Source organism: Cydia splendana, chromosome 10 (genome assembly GCF_910591565.1).
Source record: "Cydia splendana chromosome 10, ilCydSple1.2, whole genome shotgun sequence".
Lineage (NCBI taxonomy): Eukaryota > Metazoa > Arthropoda > Insecta > Lepidoptera > Tortricidae > Cydia > Cydia splendana.
In genome coordinates this window covers 11,153,960-11,181,707 of record NC_085969.1, presented here as the reverse complement: position 1 = coordinate 11,181,707, position 27,748 = coordinate 11,153,960, and the positions used below count along the sequence as shown (strand labels likewise).

General features: G+C 39.3%; 1 protein-coding gene across 1 annotated transcript in view; it reads left to right on the top strand.

The window, feature by feature from the left end:
* The first annotated feature begins 8,688 nt into the window (after nucleotides 1-8,688).
* The window catches only part of LOC134794309 (protein couch potato), a 228,705-nt gene continuing 209,645 nt past the window's right edge, over nucleotides 8,689-27,748 (top strand). The window contains 2 exon segments of the mRNA XM_063766073.1: nucleotides 8,689-8,949; nucleotides 19,937-20,701. Coding sequence (XP_063622143.1) covers nucleotides 20,642-20,701 — 60 coding nt within the window. The 5' untranslated portion in view covers nucleotides 8,689-8,949; nucleotides 19,937-20,641.

Below are 27,748 nucleotides of genomic sequence, written 5' to 3'. Positions count from 1 at the left end.
CTAAAATAAATATTTTTTGGTAATACATCCTAAGGAAATTCTTTTGGACCTTTTCCAATAGTAGAATGTACGTTGACTCGTAAGGGATCCAGGCTAATGCTGACGCCTCCGACTTGCTTCTGACCAGAACATTGTAAAAAACTTTTATGGGGCAAGGGTCATGGAATTCTCTGACGTTGCGAGTGACAAAGCCTAATCTACTGAAGCTACAGTACCAAGTGCTTTGATATGGTCGTGAAATGTTAGCCGCGTATCGAATATGACCGCAAGATCCTTTACTGAGACGACTCTTGTTATTACAAGAGTCTATTGATCTAAGAATCTATTGGCTCAGGTCTAAGAAAAAATTGAGCATGTGTAGGAAATAGGGCTTGATTAAAACTACACACTTGACACTTAGCCGCATTGAAAGTCAGTTTGTTATCCCGACTCCATTGGAACAGAGATGAAACATCCTCCTGCAGCAACTTACAATCCTCCTCCTTCTCAACTCAATATACCAATTTAAGATCGTCGGCGTAGAGTAGACAACGAGCGTTATGGATAACCGAGGGCAGGTTATTGACCATTATTCCAAATAGGAAAGGCCCCAAGATTGAATCTTGGCTGTCACCAGAACGAGTATGGTACGGATCTGTTACGAAGTGGCCATGCTGGTCGTTGCATACTGCGGTTGATCACGCAGATAACTGGCAAAAATGTTAAGCAAATGTGGATTAAACCCAATAGCGTCTAGTTTGTGTAGGAATACATCGTTACCCACACGATTGAAGGCTTTTCGGAAATCATAATACAGGACGTCTATCAGAATACCCATATCCAGGTGTCAACCAAGGTCAGGTTAGTTTTCACAGACCGTTTCGCTCTGAAACCATGCTGAGTGTTGCACAGGAATAATGGTTTCACTTGTTTCGCATACGTGCCATGGAGTATGGACTCAAACAGCTTTGCTAAAGCTGAAAGAAAATAATACCTTGACTTTGGGATCGGTCTTACCCGTGAAATCTTCCAATGGTGAGGATATGTACTTGTGGAGAGTAGGTACCAGATTAAGCATGGAGTGTATTGGACCATTCAAATGCTCTAAACACCCCTTTAAGATATATGCAGGTACCTAAGTAGTCTGGACCAACAGCATAGAAGCCCGAAAAACTTACTTTGGTGTTAAGACCCCTTACACTTTGGTAAATTAGATCCAGTGAAGGTTTCAAATCAGGATTCCGAAACTAAGTATTACTGGTTGGTTTTTGTCTGACTCCCATTGACGTTGGATTTACGAAATGACCACGATTATCAGGCTACATAGTTGGAAATAAACAGGATTGAGGAGGACATTGTCGAGGGTACTCCTATTTTGAAAGTCTTGGAGTCCCCTTTGAGCTTAAGTTCATCGACAGTGCACCATGAATAACAGCAGATATGCCCGTAGGTCCTCCGATCCTCAAGCTATATTCCACAGATGGATGAACTTGCGATGGTCCACCGCCCTGAGAGGGATTTTACACCGCTTTTTACTGCTGGTATCAGTTTTCTGAGATTTATCACGCACGGATTGTCGCTTTTGACGGCGGAGGCACTATTATTGCTTATCGGCCTGTGTTTATGTTTCTGTAGTTTCTGCCCTTTATTTCAAACATTTGCCCCATTCTCCTCGACACCTTATCGTCGACAGGTATCAAATGATTCCAACTCACTTAGTCTCTTAGTAACGTGTCAAATTTCTCAGCACAGTCCTTGAGTGCGGTCTGGTATTATATGTAGAGCGGCAGATTATGTTAATCTACTGGGCTCTAGTTAAATCCAAAAAATCACCAGTTGGGCTCCCCTATATATTATTACATACAGTTTTAAATGCTTATACCAACATTCTATTTATAATAACTTAACCCTCTTTCCATTAAATGCACTGCCTCAAATACATTAATTATCATTACCCTCTAAATTCGTTCATTACCTTCCCTGGCAAAATTGGAAGGAAAAGAAATGAATGAAACAGATATGAATGAAGTTTTGGAAGTTTTCGTCGCCTAGGTCGGTTGATATCAGACCTTGATTTTGCGGAATAAGCCACACGAAAGGCAACCCTAAAACACATCAATTAGGTATAATTTTAATGATGTACAATTGGTACTTACTGTATAAATCACTAAATGGCGATGAAGATTTATCTGAACCACACTCCTTCCCGACACGAGAGAACGTAGGTATTTTCGTCAAAAGCAACATACGGACGACCGCTGTGGTAGCACGCGGCCAACTGACTGACGAACAATGTGTTATATCCGCGGGAAGTGCTATATACCCTTGCTATATAGCAAAATATAGCTAATCTATTTCTCGCGTCGGTAATGAAGAAATTGCTTGGACCATCACTTATAAGGCTGTATAGTTTTATTGTTAATTTCTTAGCGTATAATATTATAGGATATAAAACATAACTAAATTACTTGTTTACTGAACCAACAACAAGTTTTCTATTTTTAGTATCTTAAGGTTCAAATCGAGGTCAAAGTTTAACTTCACGCGTTATATGCAGAGAGGAATGAAAATAGTGGGGGTTCATTGTAATTATAAAGAAAATAACCACCTTTTTAGAATTGTTCATGGCGGGCCAATATACTTTAGGTCCTATGTTACAACCTTGCATTAACAGATATTCGAAAACACCATCACATTTTTGGTAAATTGCAAATAATACCGATTTGCACGAAATGCGAGAATGACCCTATACGGCTACCACCAGTTCTGACATTGACATAACGCTCACGTTTACGTAATTTACTTTCTGTACATCTCGCTTGCACTAATATGCCAGTACGAGCGAGATGCATAGAAAGTAAGTTACGTAAACGTGAGCGTTATGTCAATGTCAAAACTGGTGGTAGCCGTACAGAACGAACGATGTTGGCACGGCATGTGTTATACAGGGTGGTCCAAACCTTGACGTCCAAAAATTTTTTTTAGATTCTTCACGCTGTGGGCTATCAGAATATTTATGTTAGCCGACTTTTCGTAGTTTTCGTGTTATGATTTTTATTACTTTTAACTTTTGTTAAGAAATTCCCGGAGTGAAGCAATTAATTTATTTAAAAAAACTATTGAACTTCTTTGAATGTTTCTTTTTGTAACATAATCCTTGACAAACGGCGCAGTTGCTAAAAAAAAATCAGCATCCTCACTTGGCTGAGTTGGGAAAAAAAGACAAAGTTTTACGTTCAAGCATGTCAAGCTTAGATGTTGCCCTTACCTAAATAAATAAAAAAATACAAGCGATTTCAAAGACTTTTGGTTATTTTAGAAACTGCTAGACCTTAAGTTTTTTTTAAAGGTAAAAAAAGTGATACTTAATAGTCATAATTTGTTAGAGTCGCCGGTCAAAGAAACTGAGGTGGAAAGCTTCCAAATTAGTAATTCATTAAAAAAATCCTCTTTTGTTATTTCTACTATTATTTTATGGGGTCACTTCCCCATCGCTATTTCATGTTATCAGTGCAAATACCACAAACAATTATTAGAAGGCATAAAAGCAAAGCAAAGCTTCACCCCGGAATTTCTTAACAAAAGTTAAAAGTTAAACTCGAAAGCTACGAAAAATCGGCTAACACACATGGGGTATATTCTGATAACCCACGACGAGGATCCTAAAAAAATTTTTTGGACGCAAAGTTTGGACCATCCTGTATACAGGATGGCTAAAAAATAACTGCATTTCCGTTGCCAGAGAGGTTTTGGGATTATACTGAGCAAGCCGCGAAAAAAAAATTGGCTGTTTCCTACATTTTGGCTGGTCCATTTTCTATGAGAGGGTAAACTTTTTTTCGCGATTTCGGGGTTGGTCCCTTAGTAAAAGTTGCTCAGTATAATCCCAAAACCTCCCTGGCAACGGGAATGTAGTTATTTTTTAGCCTTCCTGTATAGGAATCCCTAGTACTGTCGTCCGCATATCGATGAATGTCGTCGATAGACAACATGTCACAGATATGCAAGAGCAGCAGCTATTGGAGCAGGTTCCGTCTACTACGGCTCATATGCGCCTGCCGGACAAAGGGCTAGCGATCCATTTGCATAGGTAGTCTCTTGGACAGTCCATAAGATGGTAACTTCGCGATGGAAAATACGCGCTAACACGGGAAACTCTGAAGCACTCGGCCCGCTCGCCTTTTAAAACGAAAGCATAGCAACTCCCGCCGAATATCCCTCTGCTTGATAGAAGTTTCTGGCATAGAGTATTCGCACTGCGGGATGGTGGGCAGTAGGGCGCTACCGTCGTCTTTCAAGGTCGAGTTCGAGGCAAAAAGAGTACCTAAAAGATCGGCTTTCTCTTTTGCGCTGTGGGCCAGATTACGATCCGCATTTCACACTTGACAGTGGTGGTAAATACGACTGGCAAAAGTTTCCCTGCTGCCTTTTGGCAAGGCGGAGAGGTAGTCTTTTGCCCATTTTGGCGCCCCCCCTTGGACGGCGCCCGGGCATTTTCGCGTTTACCGGTAGGCCCTTGTTAACAAACCGCCTTGATGCATCAATGTCATATTTTATTGTCTGTAAAAACTTGTCAAAAAACAGTTTAAGGCACAGTATGTATAAGTTAGTCTATGAATTTACTGAGTCGGTAGTGCTGCACTCTGGCGGCAGAACATTGCAGTGATATCCCCTATTGATGAATTCCTGAAATTGAAAACCTATGTATGTAAATTGCAAGGAGCTCACAGATTACCAGTTCGCCTCGTAATCTGTGGGCCCCTTTAAAATCATAAGAAGTTTGCCTTCTGAAAGTCTCTACGTATTAACAAGTCGGACTTGTCGGTACTATTTCACGGGTCGTTGTCATAGTAATAGTATTTTGCTGCACCCAGATGTTAAAGCACTTAGCGGTTTGCACCGGTTTTATTATGAATAGCAACGGAACTAATATTTTGCGGTTTCGCCTCCGAGCACAACGCAAATTAATGCTCCGGGTTTCAGCTAGAAATTAATGTAATGCACCTACAGCAGCCAAATTGTTGGCGTTCAGTAAATTTTAGCGCAAGTAGCGAATTTTATAATTGAATTTTTGATAACTAATAGGGGTCATCTATTAATTACGTCACACGTTTAGGGGGAGGGAGGGAATCAAGAAAATGTCACATGTTGTGACAAGGGGGAGGGGGGAGTCACACACTTTGTAACGTCACTAACTACATCTGTAACCAAAAATGATTTTGATTTTCTTATGCCCTGTTAATAATTAAATAACTAGTTTTTGCAATGATAATACTCAATACTCTACTCGTTTTTATGGATGTATTTTTTTTTCCTAATCGGGTTCGGTTATAAATTTATAACATTGCTATGTCGAAAATAAAAATTGTTGAAATAAATGTAAAAACTAACTGAAATAACATACCTAATTGCCAAATATCTGACGTCACATGTTAGCCAAATGTGACCAGGTGTGACAAGGAGGGGGAGAGGGGACAAAAATCGCCTTGAAAAAAGAAATACCTAGGTCACCTTTATGTGTAATTCGAACACTACAGCAAAGGCATTGGCAACTGGCAAAATACCGGCGCCGACAGGTGAGGGTTCCAAAAGTAAATTGTATCGTCAAAATATAAATATTGTTCTGTAACTGTATGAATATTAAACAGTTGTGCAAAACCAACAGCCCGCAAGTTTACGGGCCATTGGAACTTCCACGGGCCGTCTTTCAATAAATTGTGTATTGTTTGATTGGTTTCTTCAGTTGACTTTATGTTTATGTTGGTACCTACTTACTGACGGACTTATAAAAATAATTGTTTTTTTATGAGGGCAAAGTTGTTGCAGTTTGCGTATATTGAAAGCGAGAGTTTTCAGGATTCTAAAATTATTATGATTTTGATATTGATAGTATACGATTGCTTGCCCGTATAGTTGTTGGCTTAATGTGCTCTTCAATCGTGTCTAGGTCGTATCATAACAAGAATATATCAAGTTTAAAATCTCAATCTTAGAATCTGCCTCTATTACGGATATAATGGTCGTACATATTTGTCTATGTGGCAGCGTGATAATGGCAGTGTCCATCTTTTCCAATCGCGTGTTGTTAAAAACTTACTTTACTACGTGGATGTAGCCATCGGTACCTAATACGCTTGCTGGTAAGGTTTCATATCATACTCCAGTAATACAAATGGACCAAATGGTGTTGTAATTATGTTATTCTAATTATATAATTTGGTTATAATAAATACACTAGGTACTAAGGGGGTAATGACACCTTATCCCCTGTAGAACAAATGAGTCTTGTTTACCCGAAAATCATGTTCTGTACGTCTACCATCAGTTTTGACATTGACATACACGCTCACGTCTACGTAACTTACTTTCTATGCATCTCGCTCGTACTCGCATATGCGAGCAATAGTGCAAGCGAGATGTACAGAAAGTAAATTACGTAAACGTGAGCGTTATGTCAATGTTAAAACTGATGGTAGAGGCTCTGATAAAGGTTTCTATCTCCCACTTAATTTGAATTAGAGTTGCGTTTTACCTACCATTTTAATTTTCCTTTGCTATACGCAATAACGGGTCCTTACAATGTGGCATTTTACGTTTCCAAAGTCTGTTACCACTACTTTATGTTTTCCGGCGTCGAAAAACTCACAGATTACCATTTTACTTACATAGTTTGTGTATATTTTATAGAAATTAAAATTGCAGAAGCCGGTTTTACTACTAAACTAAGTTCAGTCTGTGGTTATAGATGATAAAAACGAATTTAGAAATTGACACAACGCGCAACGCGCATTATTTTTTTATCACGATTACGGCTCGCCGCCGCGCCGGATGGCAAGCGGCCATCTCAGTTTATGGTCACTTGGGCCTATTTAAAGTTGTACTCCCGACTTGCATTTTAGATTTTGAAATTTTTAAATTTTTTCCACTCAGAATCACGAGCTCTTTCAATCCTCATACGAGAAAAAAAAGAAGCCACACTGGCTTAAATTTCATACAGGCTTTTTTGTCCGTTTTGTTACTGTTATTGAAGGTTGTATTGAAAACCGTAACCAAAAAGAGCAAACATTTTTGGGACACCTTTTTTCTCAGTAGAAATGGAAAAAGCTCGTGATTTTGAGCAGAAATAATATGAAAATTCCAAATTCAATAAAACAAAATGTTACTAAGTACTTTAAATAAAAATGCTCACTTGTAATTCCAGCGGAGTTATACTCGTATGACTCGTATAACGAGAGGCAAACTGAAAGTTTTTATAATATGTAGAGAAAACTATAGTAATTAGGGCGATGATCACGCGTACAAGTTTCTGTTAAGATAGGATCACCCTGAAACACATAAGTACGGCTCATTTTCCCAAAGCCCATCTTGAATTCTATAGCGATGAGTTAGGTTGCCCAGAGGTATCGTATGAAACTCATGAGGTACACATCGAGATTAGGTACACATTGTTTAGGAATAAATATTCAGGCAAGATGTTTTTTACTGATGTCATAGGAATACTGAGGGATGTCAGAATTTTCTGATGTGCAACCGTGTGTGACCGACTCTTACCGCCCTGCAAATTTTGCCGTCTCCACCTGACATGGTAAAAGTCACGGTATGGAGCGACATCTTTTAACTCTTTTAAGTATTTAACTACGCTGTCATATTGCTCTTTAACTGTAAGTTCAAATAGAAAGTTTCTCGTTTATCTCTTCTCATTATCCCGGTACATTAGTCGCGGACTTGAAAAGCATTTGCTTTATTTTACTTTTTGCAGAAAGGTGCCTCTTGTCGTACCGGCAATGTTGCCCTGAAAGAGAATAATTTATAACATTTGTCTGGCGAGCCTTCTAATGTCCTGGAAAAGTTAGGATCTAGCTTTTATAGGTGCACTAGGCCCTTCCCCTGAAAAATAACCTCCGTACCGAGTGCTTTATTCATGTTACTTTGGCATTAGGAGCGAAAACAGTACTCGACTTTATTTAAAAGATGTGATGTGGCATATTTTGTATGTAGTGCCTTGTTTGTAATTATAAGCCATTAAACCGTAGTACACGTAGGCATAGGTACGATTTCAAGCAAAAATTATAAGTAGGTACTACAATTTGCGTTACGTTAGTATCGAGTTTTCTTTGCAAAATAGGTACCTACTGCAGATAGATATTGCGCTAGGTGTGTTAGTTATGGGTTGTTATTAGAACAAACTTTTATCTGTCGGTAAGTTTTATTAAAGTCGTCGTGGTATGAAATGAACGTAAGAGGGGCTAAAGTTATAGTGTGAGCCATAAAGTATCGTAGTGGATCGATATCTAAGCGCCTTGCCATCCGTCGGCGTGCCGGACACCGTCGCGTGCCACCTTTAATACAAATTTATCGATTTTTCCACAAAAGCCGCGTCACCGCAATCAATATACCTTTCCGCTGTACCTAATTACACCCCACCACAGCCTACATGGTACCCCCCACACGCACCCCCAAAAATCACCCTGAAAAATAGATCATACTGAATCATTCAAAGCGCACAGGAAAACGCTTCATTGTAGACGTTTTATTTAATTTTCCCTCCATTTACTTTTTATAATTTCTGCCGGGCAAAAAACGATCCACCGCCGCAGGAAGCGCGCATACACGCGCTGCCGGCTACGGCTATCTGGACGCACACAGGGATAGGAACACCTGTCTCGGGATGCGAAAGGTGTGCTCGGGCGTGGAGGAACGAGACGACTCTATATAGAGTCGGTTAGTGGGAGAGAGAGGTAGCGTGCGCGCGCAGAGTATCGGCACGCCCGCCGCGCGTCCCGCTCGCTCGCCGGCTCGTCCGAGTGCCGACTGCCGTCAGTCTATCGCGTGCAGAGGCAGTTCAAGTACGTGCCGCCCTTTGCTCTGATGCGACCGACGCAGTGTCCGTAACCGGTGTTCGGAAAATTGTGCATGTGCGTTTTCCGACGGCCTGTGTGTGTGCTTGTGAGATGTGCTATTGTTTTCTAGGTAACGGAGACCATTGTTGAATAAAAAGGCAGCCGGATGCAACGTATTAACTGATGCACTCGTTGTTGGCGCGTTTTTAATTTCACTTTTACATTTCCCACGGAGGGTAGAAACGGAAAAACCAACAAGTTCAACAAAGCCGCCCTTTGACGACTTTGGGAAGTAAATTACGAGTGCGCGGGTTTGCACGTGTTGCTCTAAAAAAGTTTTATAAACTACAACACTTTTAGCGTAGTACCAATTTACGATTTGTTAATTGTTTGCACCAGTTTAGATAAGCCTAACAAACTATAAAGCCCGTATGTCGAAAGAGTTCGCTGAAATTGTATTACTATGCCGGGCAACTTTACAGCTAATAACGTTGGCGCGATTGAATTTTAAAAAGTTTTCACTTGTTTTCGCGGCGGAAAATCTGCAATGATTTCTCGAAAATCGACTCCGTAAAAAATTCCTTCTACATGATTGGAAAATAACGAGGGTACTGAATTCACGAGGAAGCAAAATTTATGTAGAAAATATGAATTGAAATCAGAAACTCGCGAAGTCATGTCTCATATCATTCATGCGATACACAAAAGAGGGGCACTCAACAATGCCAACGTTGAAATTACTGCCAAGTATCGACAGCGTAGAGCACTTTCTGAAACCACTACACATTGTTCTCTACCCAAACAATAAGAAAATTTCTGCTGATGTACCTATTATTTAAATCTTCGAGGCAAGTTAAAAAACTCGACGGTAATAAAATAAACTTAATAGGATTGATAGTAAAATTGTAACACAAAACTGGAAACTGGAGATCTATTTCATATCAAAACTGTAACTGTAACTTTTGAATAAATATATAATTAACTGTCAGATGAACTAACATTATTGGTACCGCAATCAGTATAAGCACTAGATTTTTTGCGAATAAGAGCCATCGAGATTAATATATATAAATACCTACATCATATTAAGAAATTATAATTATACGTGCATGCAATTTCAGTTTGAGGTCGTAGGACCTATATCACACACCCTCTCGTTATCGAGAGCATGTAGATGTAAGTAGCATCTACTGAAGCAGACATACATTTTCAGTGAAATAAAATCACGTTGCTCCAAAAAAAAGGTTTGATGAAAGCATATGATGAAAAAGAAAATGAAAAATGCCTTGATTGAAAGAATATGTTACAATGTGGTGAACTTGTTACGATATTTTTTAGTAACAATTAAGATTCCATCAAAGCATACAATAGTTATCCTAATTTGAAATAACATAGATATCATTACCTATATATTTTCCTACTTGCTGAGTTGCCCATGCGCAAGTCCAAGTTACTGCCTTATTCCCTAGCGCTATATTTTGGCGCCCAATACAATATAACTTTCGTTAACATGTTTTACCTGAAGAAAATAAGTAGGTCCACAAATACAAAAACAGGCCAAAGACCATTACTATACCAAGCAAAAGCAAATCTATAAACAATCTGTGAAGCAGGTGACCGACATGATCATCATTAGTCTAATTTAAAAGCAAAGGTGTACCTATGCAAATAAGTACGTAGTGTTTCAAATACGTATTGCATCTTGTTTTGAGTCAGGCTAATTTCAATATGAATAGATTTAACTAAATGAAGGACGCGTACTGTATGAGACATATTATTAGAAATGAATATGAATTAGACGGGATTTAGAAGTCACGCCTCAGTTGCCCGCAGTAACCAACGGAATTGCATAAGACAGCTGTAGCTGATCCAGATGGTCTATCTGATACATAAAGTCAATGTTGAAATATTGTCACAGAATTAGACGTAAGAGGATATCGATGACATTCGTTGGCAGTTTGCAATATCAGCTCACGTTACAAGCCAGACTCTAATTACAACCAGTTCGGATTTGTGCAACCGTCTAAACCAACGTTACAAATGTACCTACCTTCTGCAAGTTTATAACTTGATGTATGTATATGGAAGATTTTTTCATGGTAGTGGTTGCGCAAATGTATGAGCGTGACAAGTGAGCGGACTCATAACCATTATCAAGCTGGCACGCACGCCTCGACTGATGATCACAGAGGTACCTAACAGTACGCGTGATTCTTTGAAATCATTTTTTCTCTCAACATATCAAGCCCTCCAATCATGAACGAGATAGAACCCATTTGGACATCACGACGCAGTTTTCAATTACGTAATAGGTAACTTTTGTTAAAAAGTGCCCTACCTAATTGAACTCGCAAAGAATGAACACGCACCCCAGAAATGTGAGCACGGCCATTAGATTTATTGTCAAGGCAATTAAAAGGTTAATCGAATTATCGGAGGCGCTACAGGAGCAGGGACCGTTAACTCGCTTCATTAATGTATTACAAGGCAAAAATAATTTCTTGGTCGAAACTTGGGTGATTGAGACAAGAAGGAATCAAAATATTTATCGCAAAAGCAACTATATTTTTAAAGTACTCTACTACTTAATGCGTTGCAGCTAAGAAGTTTTTTCTCATTCATTTGCTACTGGTCGAGGTCCAACGGTACTCTATAATTATAGCCCTAATTCTACTCGTTTCCTTTCCTCGATCCAACTACCTAGCTGGAGTGCAAGTTGCTAACGGTCCAATAGTAATTGCATTTTCGAAATTCAACCTCTTAACTACTATTAATTCACTGAGGAATGTGTTATAAACTGGAGTACCTATTATGCATCAATGTTAGCTGTATATCAAATTAACCTTAAGATACAGCTTAACAAAATTGAAGCGCTGTCGAAACCTCGTCGGAATGTTTTTTCATGTCTTTGTACATCGCTACACTTTTTGTCATTCCGTTTTTCTGTTAGTCCGCTTTGGTAATTACTACGAACGGCACCATTTGCGTTGGTCGCCGCTTCCAAGGTCTGCTATTGTGCCTCCGTTGCAACACCAGACCACTATCTATGGGAAAGACTATTTGTTTCGTTAAATTTAGCGTAACTTGTTGTCTGTTTAGCATTTTGGGTGGTATTTTAAAACATAATTATGCAATTGCTACATTATGTTGATAAGATCTTATAAATTCGCATTAAGATCTATGTATGCATTATCTATGAACTGATCTTGACCCTGAAATGACATCTGTTATAGGTATGTCAAAACTGCGCTCATATTAAATTAATCGTTCCGAAAATATAGCTAATGTCATTTATCCCAACCCCAATGTAAGAGGATCCACGAAAAAAGTTAAATTGTTGTCAGGCGTTTTATCCTCAGAACGATGCAGACATGGGCCAGTGATAAATTAAAAACTGGGGCGGCTAGGTCGCCTACCGCCACCGGAACTCCGTAAATATAAATATTTGCCGCAATAAAATCTATTTGGGTGATTAATTAAACCAAACATTACGTCATTTTTTACTAGTACTCTGGAGCACATTGCTGAAGTTAAAAAAAAAACAATGATGAAACGTTTTTAATTGCGAATTAGGCAGTTTAGGTTGTTTAGTTAGGACAGGATTCAGGAGTTAGGATATCCAATTTAGGCGCAATACCGATTTAATATGAAGGTTTACTGACATTGTTATAAATGGAAATATCTATTTTATATTATAAGTAAGAAACTTAAAAATTGGATTTGTCTGTGCGCAGAACTCATATAGAATTTACGTCAAACTTTCTTATATTTTAAAGATCAAATTCTATGGCGTGTAGATTTATATACAATCGTGTAACCATTTTGTATTGTCATTAGTTATGTATAATTTTTTATTCCAAATTACTAAATGGTTATAGTTGAGCTAATATTAGGTAACTTTTTTTTCACCTTACCTGTACGGCTACCACCAGTTTTGACATTGACAGATTAACTCGCGTCTACGTAAATTACTTTCTATACATCTCGCTTGCACTAATATGCGAGTACGAGTGAGATGCATAGAAAGTAAGTTACTTAAACGTGAGTGAATATGTCAATGTTAAAACTGGTGGTAGTGCTTCAGCTCAACCCGAAAAGAGCGCCTGATATTTCATGATTAGTGCTGAAAATCCCACTACATCATCAAATCTCCACCAAACGTTCAGTACGAAAACCGTACTATTGCACTAAGGGGTTTTATATATGACCCGTGCTGCCGTTGAAATGTTTCTTGAAATAAATATAAATTTAACTATTCGTGGCCTGAAAAACCATCGCCGTTCAGAAACTTGTACATTGTGAATTAACAGATGATGTCACTGAAATTGTAATTCATAAACAGGTGGTGTGGGTGTTCGCGTCTTAAATGGGTAAATGGGCGCAATTCAGGCCACCGCCGGTCTGATTCAACACTTCGTTGTGGCAATTAGATTCAATTTGCGGGGCTCTATGGGTATGGCGTAAATAACAAAGCTTCGTTTCTTTGATAATTAGAACAACGACGAACGGTACATAGCTGGTGCAGTAATTAGACAAGACATGTAAAAAAGTTTTACACTGGCTCTTGATATGCTTTCACTTTATGTTACTCAAATTAAACTGAGTGGAAACTTTTATAGTAGAAGGAATGTCACGCGAAGAGGTGGGTAAAAGCGATATGTTACGTTAAAGTTATTTTCATGCAATTATTACGTGAAAGTAATGTTCAGGCATGTTTAATTAATTATTAAATGGAAAAGTTCATAATATTCTATATAATATAATGCTGGTGATCCATTATTAATTTAATCATATCAGCAGAGTTCATAGGGTTTGTTCTCGAAAATATAAACATCACTAACCACAGACTCAGTGTGACTAGGACCAAGTCTTCGATTTAGTGGAAGATCTTCCTTGACGAAACACGCATCGTATTTATACCTAACAGCTATTTATCTTTCTGGTCAAAAAAAAATTGCATGAAGATAGCTTCATTTCGTTTGGCTTGTTGGAATAAATCTTTGTTAAAAATCTCAGTGCCGAATATAGTAGTCTGCTTATTCAGTCTACAACACTGCTGTATTTGCAGTTTAATAAACCTATAGGTAGGTAATCAGTAAAATTTCCACTGTGTACAGAGCAGAAATGCCGATTGTTTCAATTCTCTTGTTTTCTAGCAGTTGAATTCGCCGCGATAAGGATGTATTCCGAATATTCATTTTACTCGGAGCATCTCTGTCCAGTGGTAAGGCCCACAGGGGTGATACGTCTTCAGTAGTGGCCGTCGCGGCTTTTGGCTCGCTCCCAGGACTTCCCATCCATTGTCTCCTCAGCGCTACTTTCCTTCGAGTAAACTTGAGCGCTCACTATAGACGTCCCCAGGGAGACCCTGTAAGTGCTGTTTTATGTCTGTATTTAAATGCAGGAATTCTGCACGATGTATATTTCGACATGAAACTATTACGAAGATGTCTCAGTTTACTTTATTTCGTTAGAGTTAGGCATTCTCTTAGTTTCAGCATATGTATATATAAAGTTATTTAGGTCCAGTTGGCTTGAAAATATTCAATTAGTACCTTATTTATGAATTGGAGCTTCATTGTCCACCCACAATATTGAATTTAATATAAACCATTTGGAAACGTAACACAAATGTCAAAATTGCGCGCAGCTCTGCGTTTACATTTACGAGCTGATGAGATGGAATTATTTCGTTAATTTTCGTTCATGGAATTCATTTTCATATTGGCAACCTGAACGAAAGCAACGACGTCTAATTTTGGCCATCATTAGACATATCAAATAACAACATATATTTTATTTTTGTTAGTCTAAAATAGTGATGTAGTTGATATGGAAAGTCTTATTAGGAAAGTACCATTAGTAACAATAGAGGTAGAGGTAGCCAATGGTATTGGAAGTGTAAATTCCACACAGACATTTTACACCTTTATTCGGCAATGTTTAGACTGAAACTGTGTCTAATCTAATAAAGAATTTTTATCGGCGTTGGCCACAAACTTTTTACGCTAACCATGTTATGCGTAGCTTCAAAGGCGTCCAGTAAACATTTAAACCTTAAAAAAAAAGATGTCTTAAAACTCAAATAAACTGTAAAGTTATTAAGTACTACAACATAGCATGAATACAATAAAAACACCTAAAAGTGAATGTACAGTCGCCATCAGATATATCGGAGCGGCCAAGGTGTTCACAATATCGGAACACGCACTCTAACGCCCTGACAATAGAGGCGTGTTCAGATATTTGTGAGCACCTTGGCCGCTCCGATATATCTGATGGCGACTGTACTTATGATTACACGATTGTGTAACATTAAAAATACAATCTTATCAGGTTTCTAATTTTTTGACAATGAGTTGCAATGCAGTTATTTTAATAGATACTGACTTTCTCGATTCCGCCCTTTCACCCGGTATTTCATTTTATCCTGATGCCATCCCATCCACAAGTCCCGGCGAAGTCCGACTCCGTGGGACTTAGTAGTTATAACAAATGGAAACTGGAAGAGTTCGCCGGGACTTATTTACGAGTCCGCGGCAACATAAATACAGGCGGTGGATTAAAGTATTCAGCGGCAAGGAAATATTGCACGTGGCTGTACTTTTCTGCGCGATTGTACCTTCTAAGTATAAAAGGTTGGGTTGCTTGTATAGCAGAGGTATTCAAAGTAGATAGTTATGATTCCATTATTGCCTAGGTAAATATAATGTTCTAGCGGTATATTCCTTAGTAGAAATGCACATGGTCAATAATGAAGAGGGCTATGTAAGAATGTCAATATTTTGCCAAATTTACAAACGTAGTCAGTCAGAGTACTCGACTCCAAAAAATGTACTAACGGCCAAAGGGCAGCAAAGGACTTCTGGCTCTCAACTTGATGTTATCATGAGTTATACACACTACGTATGGGCCACATTTCAAAATGTATGATTATTGGAGATTAGATCTTCATAAAAACTAATAAAGTTAAGAATCCTTTGAAAAGTTGGTGCCCAAGTGGCCGTATAGCAGACAGCATACGAATAATCGCGAATTGAATAAATTGCATCACACTCACTATTATATGATAGTATCAGTGTGTTTCCTATTCAAACTTAAAAGGGACGTGAGTCCCACTCTGTTCATTTAACTTGATTTAAACAAACCAAACCACGTGACTCGTTAATTTCAGCCAATCAATGAAAACTTTGTCTGGTGTCTGGGTAAACTTAGCAGGTACCCATTGCCTAAATACATATTCGAGTCACGTGGCATAGTTGGTTTGTAGGTACTGTGGTTAAACTACAAATTACATAATGGGTAGGGTACCTATTAAATATAGGAGAAGTAACACATATAAATAATTTTTGAATTACCTGCACTATTTCAGCTGCTTTAATATTTCGTCTGTGGCTTACGGCGTTTACAAAATGGTTCCTTACACATGTGACTTGATAAGACACAAACAACGTGCATTCTTGTACTGTTGTGGGTTGAGCCATTCTTGCAGTTTAGTGAAAAACAATGCGTTCTATTGAATGTCCAGAATACCATTGCAGTGTCAATTGTGCCGGCAGCGTTATCGCAGATAATATTTTAATATGGTCAGACATAGTTGTGAGTAATCATATAAAAGCACATGTGGAGGCACAATTCTATTACGTTTTTTTAAATACTCATGTTATTTATGTACCTAATTATATCACGAAATATGTCATAGGTACTCGTATTGTCTACTTCAAGTTTACATTATACTTCGCGCATTTCTGTAGTAGAAAGTGACAATTCTCAGATGAAACGAGTACATAACCACTTTGTCACCTGGCTACCATATCCATGTTAGGCATGTTATGAGGCAAAATTTATTCCTAATATAGGAACGGTATAAGTATCTTATCTAATTAGAATATTCCTTGCCACAAATTCTCAATTGATCTCTATGAAGTTCAGGTTGGTTTCAATGTTCGTTTTGTGTAGTTTTCGAGTTCAATTACCTAAATAGATACTATGATACCGATAAATTTGCACGTACGCTATAAAAAGCTATGGAAGTTTTTCTTTTATGCGTATTTTAAGGAAAAAACTCGAGGGAGCTTGCTTAGAGAGGGCGATTCCAAGTACCTACATACGCATTTTAGTGATACAATTGCAAGTCTGGATTTTTTTAAAGAGACCTCCCGCCACTATTTCCACCCGTTTCGGTTGTGGGAATAATAAGGCCAGTCTTTTAGATTAGAATATGAAATTTTCTCTTGCTCACCTGGTATGCAGATATAGTCTTCACATGCATAGATAATCGCCCAAAAATAACTTAATCGACCCTTGTCAAGACAAGGATTTTCATGAGGTTTTCCCGACTTTTAATATACTTTTCACGCCACTGTTCGGAAATGTGGCAATAGATGGTCTAAAACCAAGCTGGAAAGTAGGCAATAGCTGTAGCACCTGAACCACCACTACTACAATGTTTCATTGTTATCATCATCTGTCATTGATGACGGTTCGCTACAGCAATGAGTAACATTTAAAACATATAAATCAATAAAAGGTCTTTTTTGGTGCAACTTTTCCTTCAAAAATAAAATTTGGTTATTTATAGGACCAATTTGTTGTTAAAATAAAAAGAAATGTCAAAACCATTTTTTTAACAATTATCCATTCAGTTCACGCTTAAGGCGTTTTTTACTTTTGAAGCTGTTTGTGGTTTTTTTTTTAACAAAAACGCTTCTAAGTTTAGAGTCGGTTTGAAGCAAATAACAGAAAAACGCCTCTTAAAAGTGATAAAAAAAGTAAAAAAGGCGGGATCTGAAAATACTTACTGAATTGGATAGTGTAAATTGTGTTTGATTAAAAAATACAAGAAACACGTATCAACGCTCGCTATAAAAATGAGTTAGTGAAGAAAATGATATTCTTACGCTGACGCCTACCGAAATTCAAGAGACAGCACAGGCAGTGGCTAGTAATTTGCTACCAGAGAAATCCCGGGATAGTACTTATAGTTATGCAAATGTTTTCTTATTTCCTCGCAGTAGTCGTGAAAAGCACTATATGCCTCGGCCGGAAACGCTAAAGATGGACTCGTATTATTAGAGGGCCTCCACTAACGTGTCGGCCCTCAAACGACTCGTCCATCTTTTAGCGGTTTTCCGTCCTCTCCTACAATGTACTATTGCGTGATGGCTTGCCTATGATGGCTTGAATACCTACCTAAGAACCTATGATACAATCTCGCACGCGAAATGCATTGTGACTCGTGTCAGGGTCGTATCAGAACAGAACATAACAATACGATCAAACTAACAAATTGTTAAATCTGCATAAGTACCACTCTAAGTACTTACCCAATTAGGTATTAACACATATTTAACCTTAAACGCACGTAACGCACGTATGTAAACTATGATACAATCAATGATTAAATAGGTAATAAATTTAATATTAAGTAATTTATATGCGTGGTTTAGTTACTCCAGTATTAACATCAGTACAAATTACCGATCTATACAAATAATCGGTAATGATCAGAAACAAACTCGGCTGTGTTTCAAATGCCAATAGAATAGCCCAGTAGCTGTATGTGTTCCTATTTTATGTACCTAGTAACATAACGAGGCAGCAATTGGTCAGTTTTTATATCGCGGCTTAGTCATGCCGGGACAAAAAGCTGCGACCTTGGCTTGGAACACCTAACCGCATGCCTACGCTAGCTCGTATCTCATTCGGTCTATTCATTCTAAATTCTATCTTATATCATATCATTACAAATGAAATAAAGTCTTCTTTTCAATGCGGCACAGGAGATCTCTGATGTGTTTCAAAAAAGTAACTATGTAATTTAGTACCTAATACAACATGTACTTCGTTACTGACGTATTTCTTGATCGTGATCGCCGCTAATGTAGAGAGTATGACTTGGAATTTGGGCACGAAACTTAAAACACTTTAAATAGTAGTCTGTAGTTTTAAAAAGGGTTGATGACGCATATTTGATCTGTTAAAGTTAAATAAATATGTAATAAAAATATTAGCTCATATTTATGATTTCATTGTTAAGATATCTAATCTAATGTAGATCACTAGAAAAGTGGCTATTACAATGAATAACAGTTTTGTTGCTTAAGATTAAACAAATATAGGTACTTTTAGTCATATTTTTATATTCAATTGTATCGATTCAACAAACTATCGATAGCGTATAAATCAATATTTAAAATAAAATTCTTCTAAAGTTAAAGAGACTCGAAGCTTTTTTCTTCGCAAGAAATTTACAGGTACCAATCATAAAATAGGTGCTCGACGACTTTGATAATTCGTAAGGTCAGTTCTGAAAATGGAACACTGATCGAGAACAGTCTGATATACGAATTATGTGATATTCGATGTTTATTTCGATGACTAACAATCTAATAGCTGACCGCCGCCCACACGAGTGCAATCGCCACTCAGCTTTGACACTTCAGAAACAGAATAACCTATTTGTTCAATATGAAACGTATCTTATCTATGAGTGTTAGAACTTAATTTTGTTCACGCAGGTCACTGTCGCTGATAATAATATCGCACATTAAAAATGATCAAGTATGAGGTCTGCGAATGACGGAATTTGAGTTGTTTTACATACATGTTGGTATACTTTTACGTAAATTACTTTAAATATTACAAGTAATATGATCTAATAAAAATATGAGCGTCAAAAATGATTTTATTCATACTTTAGTCATTATTGTAATTCCCTCAATATAATTTATTTTCATGCCAAATTGACAATCTGAAACGACCTAATAATTTATATTCCAATTTGCTTGGCTTAAATATTTGGATGTCTACGTCCTCGTTACATAAAAATATTCCCGTCTCGAATTATTATGGGCCATATATAAATTCTTAAGGGGTAGCTAAGTATACAAGTTTATATACGAAGAGGGCGTCATAAGAGGATTCCCTTTCCTATTGACGCCGCCGGTAAGGACTGGAAATGTTTCAATTTATAACGGGAAGTCAGATCTCGTTTCAAATCAAGCTATATATCGTTACACTTCTGGCTGCCTTTTCAATTTACTAAACGTTTATTAATAGTCACTTAACTTAGTCTTATTAGGTACTTACTTAACATTTTTTTCTTTTCTTTACAGGAGTGATTCGCAAGCTGAGGATTAACTTACACGAATGAGGATAATAGTGCTTTCGCGCTAAACAATAATTACAAACAATCGCTTTTAGGCGCGTTTTAAATCTCTATAATTAATGATAATTTAATCAATAAGTCAATTAGTCGTACCGCAACGTAGTGTTGCGCCGTTGTCGATACGCGCATATCGATAGTTGTCCGCGCCGCGCGCGTCGCTGTCGCTGCCACAGTCGGTGCTTGCCGGAGTCGACCGACTCGGCCGGCACGCCCCGCCACAGCCGTGGATAACCTCGGCCAAAGTCCGCTCCCGGTGAAGAGGCTGCACGAAGCGCTGCAGAGTGCGCAAGTGAAGCGCCAGCGTCTCTCCCCTCCCTACCCCGCGCCCCCCTCCCAGCTCCATCCGATCCATCAACTAGCCGTGCACCAACACATCAAGGTGCAGCAGAGCATTGTGCAGCAGAGTATAGTGCAGCAGCATCAGTTGAACCTGGCGCATCAGTCGCTGCAGAACCTGCAGGCACAACAGAGTTTGCAAGCGGCTCAGCAGAGTCTGCAAGCAGCGCAGAGCCTGCAGGGAGTACAAGCGCTGCAGGGGCAGAGTCCCACGGCGACGGGCGGCGCGGGAGTACCGCAGACAGCGGCGTCGCAGGGCGCGCTGGTGCCCCCTCAGCAGTCATCGCCGCGGGCCGCTTCGCCGCAGCACAAGACCATGGAGCTCGCGCTCTGTCAAAGCATGGACTCCGTCAACACCGCCACCACTGAGGAAGAGGTAAGATTCATTTTTATTAAGATAATATTATAATGTGAGTCTAATATTAGAGTTTAATTTAATTATCTTTTCAAACAATGATAGGTAGATACATCGACCCTGTTGACTTGTTGAGGCTTATTCTATGAATAGGTTGCAATAAGGCGGTCGAGATGTTCTTTTCACAGTTTTCATACTTAAAGTCATAGTCAGACATAATATTTCGACATTCTCTTGGGATGCTCCTTAAAACAAGATCTTAATAGCGTTACGGCTAAGTTGCTAAACAATAAATTTATTAGGTGTGTCGGAATGAGGATAAGCATCTTAAAACATTCACAAGCAGAACTTAATGTACCGTATTAGTGATTTGTCACCGTGCAATTGTGAGTGTCTAGGAACTGGCATCGCGAGCGCTACAATAGGGAAACGCCGTATATACAATAAGCATTCGCTAACACAATAAAAGGAAATTTTCCTTGCGACGACAGCTGCTGGGGATCGAAAGATTACAATACCGTTGCGCGTTGTTATAACTTAACCCTTATTCCGTTTGATGAAAGTCTTTTTCAGATATTTTATTCAATATCGATATGTAAGCGACAGCCCTAGAGGCAGTGAGGCGCCATGTCATGTCCGGGCCAGAAAATGGCAGTTGTTTTCTGAACACATTTCAATATTTTTGAATTTCGTTGCTTTCAATTTCGTTACTTTTCAGCACTGTTCACGAATGGACGGCACGTGGTTAATGAAAAAATTCTTTATCCGTATTTGATTTTTTTTATGATATCTAATACTTATTCTATTAATACCTAACTTTAAAGTCGAACTGAATTTGACAACTTTGGTTAAATTCGGGTGAAGACGTTTTTTGTAAAAATCAACTTCTTGTTTAATTTAAAAAGCCTCCGCGTCTTTTCCCAATGAGATTAATTTATCGAAAGGTTAAACGTCAAAATTCATCTTGTTGTTAAGGGGCCCACTGATTAACAGTCGGCCCCTTTAGGCTTGTAGCGCGTATCCAAAAGTTAGCCATACAAACATTTCCTTCCCTTATTTTTCACTCGGATAAAGACATGCAAGTGGCGCGGGATCCACTTATGCACGGAGGCAAATGAACTCTACGACCATGTTTTAGCGCTTTCCGCTTAAGTTAGGGCAAACAGTAACGCAAAATTTTAGTTATTATATAGATTTATTACACGTCATGTTTTATCAAGGGAAAATGTCATGAAAAAGTACACGAAAACTAGACTATATTTGCATGGGCAGACTCCAAGGAAAAATCTTTAAAGGTTAAATTTGTTACGCAAAATTTTAAACAGGAGTATAATTTTAGAGTAATTGAGATAAAAACCCGCGCGATGACTAATCTTCAATCGTAAGTTTCATGCGACGCGGCATATCTTTGTCCTCTTCTACTTTCCTGGCTTTACGCCCCCTCTTTATAACATTATCCTCCTTCGTCAATCGGGTAAAAAAACTTGATCGTGTCGCCCAGTCCGCGCAAGCGGCAGAGGTAGTGTTAGCGCGGAGACAAATGAAGTCGACGACAACGCTTGGCCGCTTTCCGCTCTCATCTGTCCTTTATTAAGTGGATCTTTTATACCTGCTCTTTTAATAACATGACCGGAATCGCATTTGTATTTCCACTACCGGACTGTTTGATAAACATTTCAACAATTACTGTTACATATTGAAGGGATAGTTACATATTTTAAATGTATCCGTGTGGCTTTAACGGTGTAACGAATTTTAACCCTAACGTAAACGTCCAAGTGCTCAACACTGTCCTATTGCTTGACAGCTTTAATCATGTGTAAATAATTGACCAATGGTGCCAATTATTAGAATCAGACAATCAAACATTGATACCTTTTTCTCCATGGGTGTCTTTAGGTTCGCCTAGACTAGAGCTAAAATGGACATATTTATGAAATATGTATAAAGGTTTTTTTTCATTATAACTCATTTCTACGTTCTGTTCTTAACCTTTTATTTGGCTGGTTTATGAATATCAATGAAAATATAGTTAACTAGAGAATAGCAAGCCGTACATGAGACAATAGAGCACACACACATGCGTAATAATAATAAAAGCGTACCTAATACAGAAAAAGATTCAATAAAGGAAGTTCTTGAATTATAAATTTAAGGAGTCCTTGAAAAGATTTTTGTAATGGCTATAAAACGCTTGTACCTATTTATATACTTACCATGCGTAAGAAATTAGGGCCTTTACGGGGTTCTAATAAGTGTAACTAATATTTAAATACACATTTTCCCTAACTAACTGTGTTAATTGCTGTTCCCAGGATGGAACAAGATAACAAAAAAATGTTAAAGAAAATATTACAAGTAGGGAATAAATTAATAAGCCGCAAAAGCTGCAAACGACGGTTAAAATATTCCTTGACCTCTTAATTTTTCCGCTTAGTCAGTGTTTCTTTAGTGACATCTATTTCTGTTAAATCAATCTTCTGTCCAATCCAAACTATTAATAAATTAACTTGCTCAGTCCCCGTTTTCTCGCCAAGTGATTGGCTGATCCGTAAATTGGATATTGGGTTGAATATTTCGTTCAGATTTTCAAAGTCTAAAATAAAAGTGATGGGCGTTAGGTCAATTAATTATATTAGCGATTTTCCAGCTCAACTCCGAGGGCCAGAGTTTGTGTGGCAAAAGCAATAAGGCTTAACGTCAAGAGAGCTTCAAAAATGTACTCATAAAATAAAAAATTGCCTAGGTTAGCCTCGCTTTAGGGCGGCGGTCGGCAACCTGCGGCCCGCGGGCCGCATGCGGCTCGTGAAACTGTCACTTGCGGCGTGCGAGCCTCTCTGGCTATGTAATATTGAGAAACGACAATGTCTGATAAAGTCATAAATATTAACAAAGTGCGGCCCGCGTCAACTTACTCATCGTTAACTACGCTACTAAAACTACGCAAAAAAAGGTTGCCGACCGCTGCTTTAGGGGAAACATCCGTAACACTGAGCACTTTCTTTATAATTTTTGTTCTTGAGCATAACAAGTGCGGAGACAGTTTAATAGTGCGCCTAAAAACTACTCATAAATAAGTATGTAGTTGTTAATCCGTTAGGTACAAATAGAAACACTCTTAAATAACTGTCCATCGGTGGACCTTATGCCTTTTGTATTAAGGTTTACGAACTGTCAGTTAACAGTGTGGGAGATGGTATACTAGAAACTCTTAATGAACACGTTTAAAGACCGTTTGGAACTCTCTGCCTGTGTTTCATAGATCTATTGATAAAATGATAACGTGCCACCATAATGGCTTGTTTACATTAAATTCCAGTTAATGCAAATTATTTACCTGTGTAACATTGTACGCCTCATGTACAGTCACCTGCAATAATATGTTACTCTTCGAAGGCCGCAGAGTTAGCTCCGGTTCTGACGCGACTATTCTCGCTCTCATACCGCTCAGGGAAATTCCCGTCTTCCTGGAAGATTGCCTGGGTTCACCCTATACCCAAAAAGGGTGACCGTACCGACCCTTCCAACTACCAGCCTATTGCGATCACCTCCTTGCTCTCTAAGGTGATGGAGCGTGTGGTAAACAACCAGCTCCTTAAGTACCTCGAAGACCACCAGCTAATTAGCGACCGGCAATACGGGTTTCGCCGTGGTCGAGGCGCTGGAGACCTTCTTGTTTACCTCACTCACCGATGGGCCACCGCCATAGAGAGTAAGGGAGAGGCACTGGCTGTTAGCCTGGATATCGCAAAGGCCTTCGATAGGGTTTGGCATAAGGCAATTCTCTCAAAACTTCCCTCATACGGGCTTCCTAAGGGGTTGTGCACATGGGTTTCCAGCTTCCTGTGTGGGCGTAGCATTTCAGTCGTCACTGATGGAATATGCTCGGACTATAAGCCCATAAACGCTGGCGTACCCCAAGGATCTGTACTATCGCCTACTCTGTTCCTTCTGCATATCAATGATATGTTATTGACTAACAATATTCATTGCTATGCAGATGACAGCACTGGCGATAGCTGTTATACAGGTCGTGTAAACGCCCCCCCTGAGCAGGTGTCGGAGTGTAGGATGCGACTTGTGTCTGAGATCGAGACGTCCCTTGAACAGGTCTCCGAGTGGGGTAAACGTAACCTCGTCCAGTTCAACCCCAGTAAGACACAAGTCTGTGCGTTTTCCGCTAAAAAAGCCCCATTTGTCACGGCGCCAAAGTTTCAGGGCATTCCCCTTACCATGGCTAAAAGTATCGGGATACTTGGTGTCGATATTACGAACGAAGTCCAGTTTCGGAGTCATTTGGAACATAAAGCCAAACTGGCCTCCAAAAAGCTTGGGGTGCTTAACAGAGCCAAACAGTACTTCACACCTAGTCACCGGCTTTTGTTATATAAAGCGCAGGTTCGACCTCATATGGAGTACTGTTCTCATCTCTGGTCTGGCGCTCCACAATACCAGCTCCTTCCTCTTGACTCCATCCAACGGCGGGCAGTTCGTATTGTCGGCGATCCCGAACTTACTGACGGCTTAGAACCTCTTAGCCTTCGGAGAGACGTTGGCTCTCTTTGCATGTTCTACCGTCTGTACAATGGGGAATGCTCGGAAGAACTTTTTGATTTGGTGCCATCGTCTCGTTTCTATCACCGCACCTCCCGCCAAAGGAGCAAAGTTCATCCCCACTTCTTAGATACATGGCACACCAAGAATAAGCGGGCATCTCGCTCGTTTCTTCCCAGAACGTGCAGAATGTGGAATGACTTGCCTCCTGAGGTATTTCCTTTGCGCTACGACATGGGATTCTTCAAGAAGCGGGTATTTAGGGTTCTCAAGGGTCGGCAACGCTTAAGTGGCTCCTGTGGTGTTGCTTATGTCCATGGGCGACGATGACCGCTTCCCATCAGGCGGCTCGTCTGCTCGTTTGCTGACTATAACATAAAAAAAAAAAAAAAAAAAATATGTGACACGCTCTTATGGCTCTACAAATAAGATCGTGTCAGATATTTTGGCGGCCTTCGTTGTGTAACATACTATTGCAGGTGACTGTACCTAGTTATGATTATGTTATGTGTTTGCAGAGCACACAAGAAGGATGGGTAAACTGCTGGTATGCCACAAACTACCTAATAGTTTTGAGCAAACCCTCGATCTAGTACGGTCAAGTTCACAAATGAATTGTAAATATATTTTTGGAAAGTTGGCTTGTAAAGATTTGTGAACTCGACTGCACATGTTTCCAGAAATCTCTATGGTCAGGAATTCAGAATGCCAACATGTCTATTTATACAATTATAGAATGCCTAAAACGTCAAGATAAAGACTATATTTTCATCAGGAAAATAACTTTTTTAGGGTTCCGTACCCAAAGGGTAAAACGGGACCCTATTACTAAGACTCCGCTGTCCGCCCGTCCGTCTGTCACCAGGCTGTATCTCACGAACCGTGATAGCTAGACAGTTGACATTTTCACAGATGATGTATTTCTGTTGCCGCTATAACAACAAATACTAAAAAGTACGGAAACCTCGGTGGGCGAGTCCGACTCGCACTTGTCCGGTTTTTTAATAAAAAAATGCCGAATGAATATCCGACATTGTTTAGAATGCGTAGATGTACTTTAGGTTCCGAGGCTACTGGTTTTTAAAAGTTGCCTTCATTTTATTCTACGCGTAGTTCTAGGTACCTACTAGTTTTGAGTCTTCACCAAAGGCGACTTCTTCGTCTTTCCTTGTCATTTAAAGTCTATTGCGGGACAGAATTCGGTTTTGTGGGACCCAATGGGCGAAATATACAAAATTTTCTCGTTCAATCTGTTTCCTTTGCAGAAAATAAAGGAAACAGGCCGCGTAGCCAACCTGCCAATCGCTAACGCTTCGCAGCGATCGAAACGCAACTGTCTTTGTCGCACTTATAAGGAAGAGTGATAGAGAGACACAAAGCGTTTCGCTGTCGAAGCGATAGCGATTGTCACCTTGGCTAGGCCGGCAGATTGGAAAAGCATAGTTACGGTAACTATGAACTAAATCAGAAAAGCGTTTAAAGTATAGAGCATATACTACATTACTCGCGTACATACCTCGCTCCAAGCATGCAAGTTACCGTCCGTGTTGACATTGGCAAGCTAATGTTAATTTCCCTTCGCTTTGTTGTGGCGCCGCGCAGAGTAAAGGGTTTGTAAGCGCTAGGTGCGACCCTTTGTCTGTGATGATTTTGATGGGTATTAGTAATTAATTCGCGATTTCGTGGTCATTTAGTAAACGTGCGATTTACTCTTTGATGATTTTCTTAGTGGGCAATCTTTTTCCCTTCGCCTCGTTATGACGGCTAAAATAAAAAATGTTGCTTATTATAACATACGCAGTTCGCTTGCTCGCGACACCAAGCCCCAAGCATGCGAGTTACCGTCCGCGTTGGCAAGTTAATGTTGATTTCCCTTCCCTTTGATGTGGTGTGCAGGGTAAAGGGTTGGTAGGCACAAGGCGCTGGGCGCGACCCTTTGCTTGTGAGCAAACCACCCGAGCGTTGAGGAGCGCCTGCCGACTACCTACTCTACCTAGTAGTTACCGTCTTTAAATATTATCCTATAATGCCGGGCCACACTAACGGGAAACGCCGTTGATTATCGCTATAATTGACACTTTTCATACGGCCACACTGGAATTATCGCGATAATCAACAGCGTTTCCCGTTAGTGTGGCCCCGGCATAACAATATGAACCTCGGGAAACATTTTTGAATTGTGTTCCTGGCAGCTCGTTATTATGTTACTACTTTGATGTAGGCACGGTAAATAATAGTAAATTAAATTGTCAATCAAACGCTTCAGATGGCATGCAAAATTTGAATGTTGTTGGCTTTAAAACTTTCTGTCAGTTAATTAAATTTCAAATAGACATTCCTGCTAAGGGAATATGCCACGCGAAGGGCTAGGTCTTTTCCGAAGTCAATCAGCGCGTGAACTTTACTCCTTTACGGCTATGACAGATTTGCCCGCATTTAAAGGGTTGTCCTTATTTCATTTTTAAAAACAGTAAGTAGTGCAATAGGTAAGAGCTCCTAGGAAAGAAATAAAGC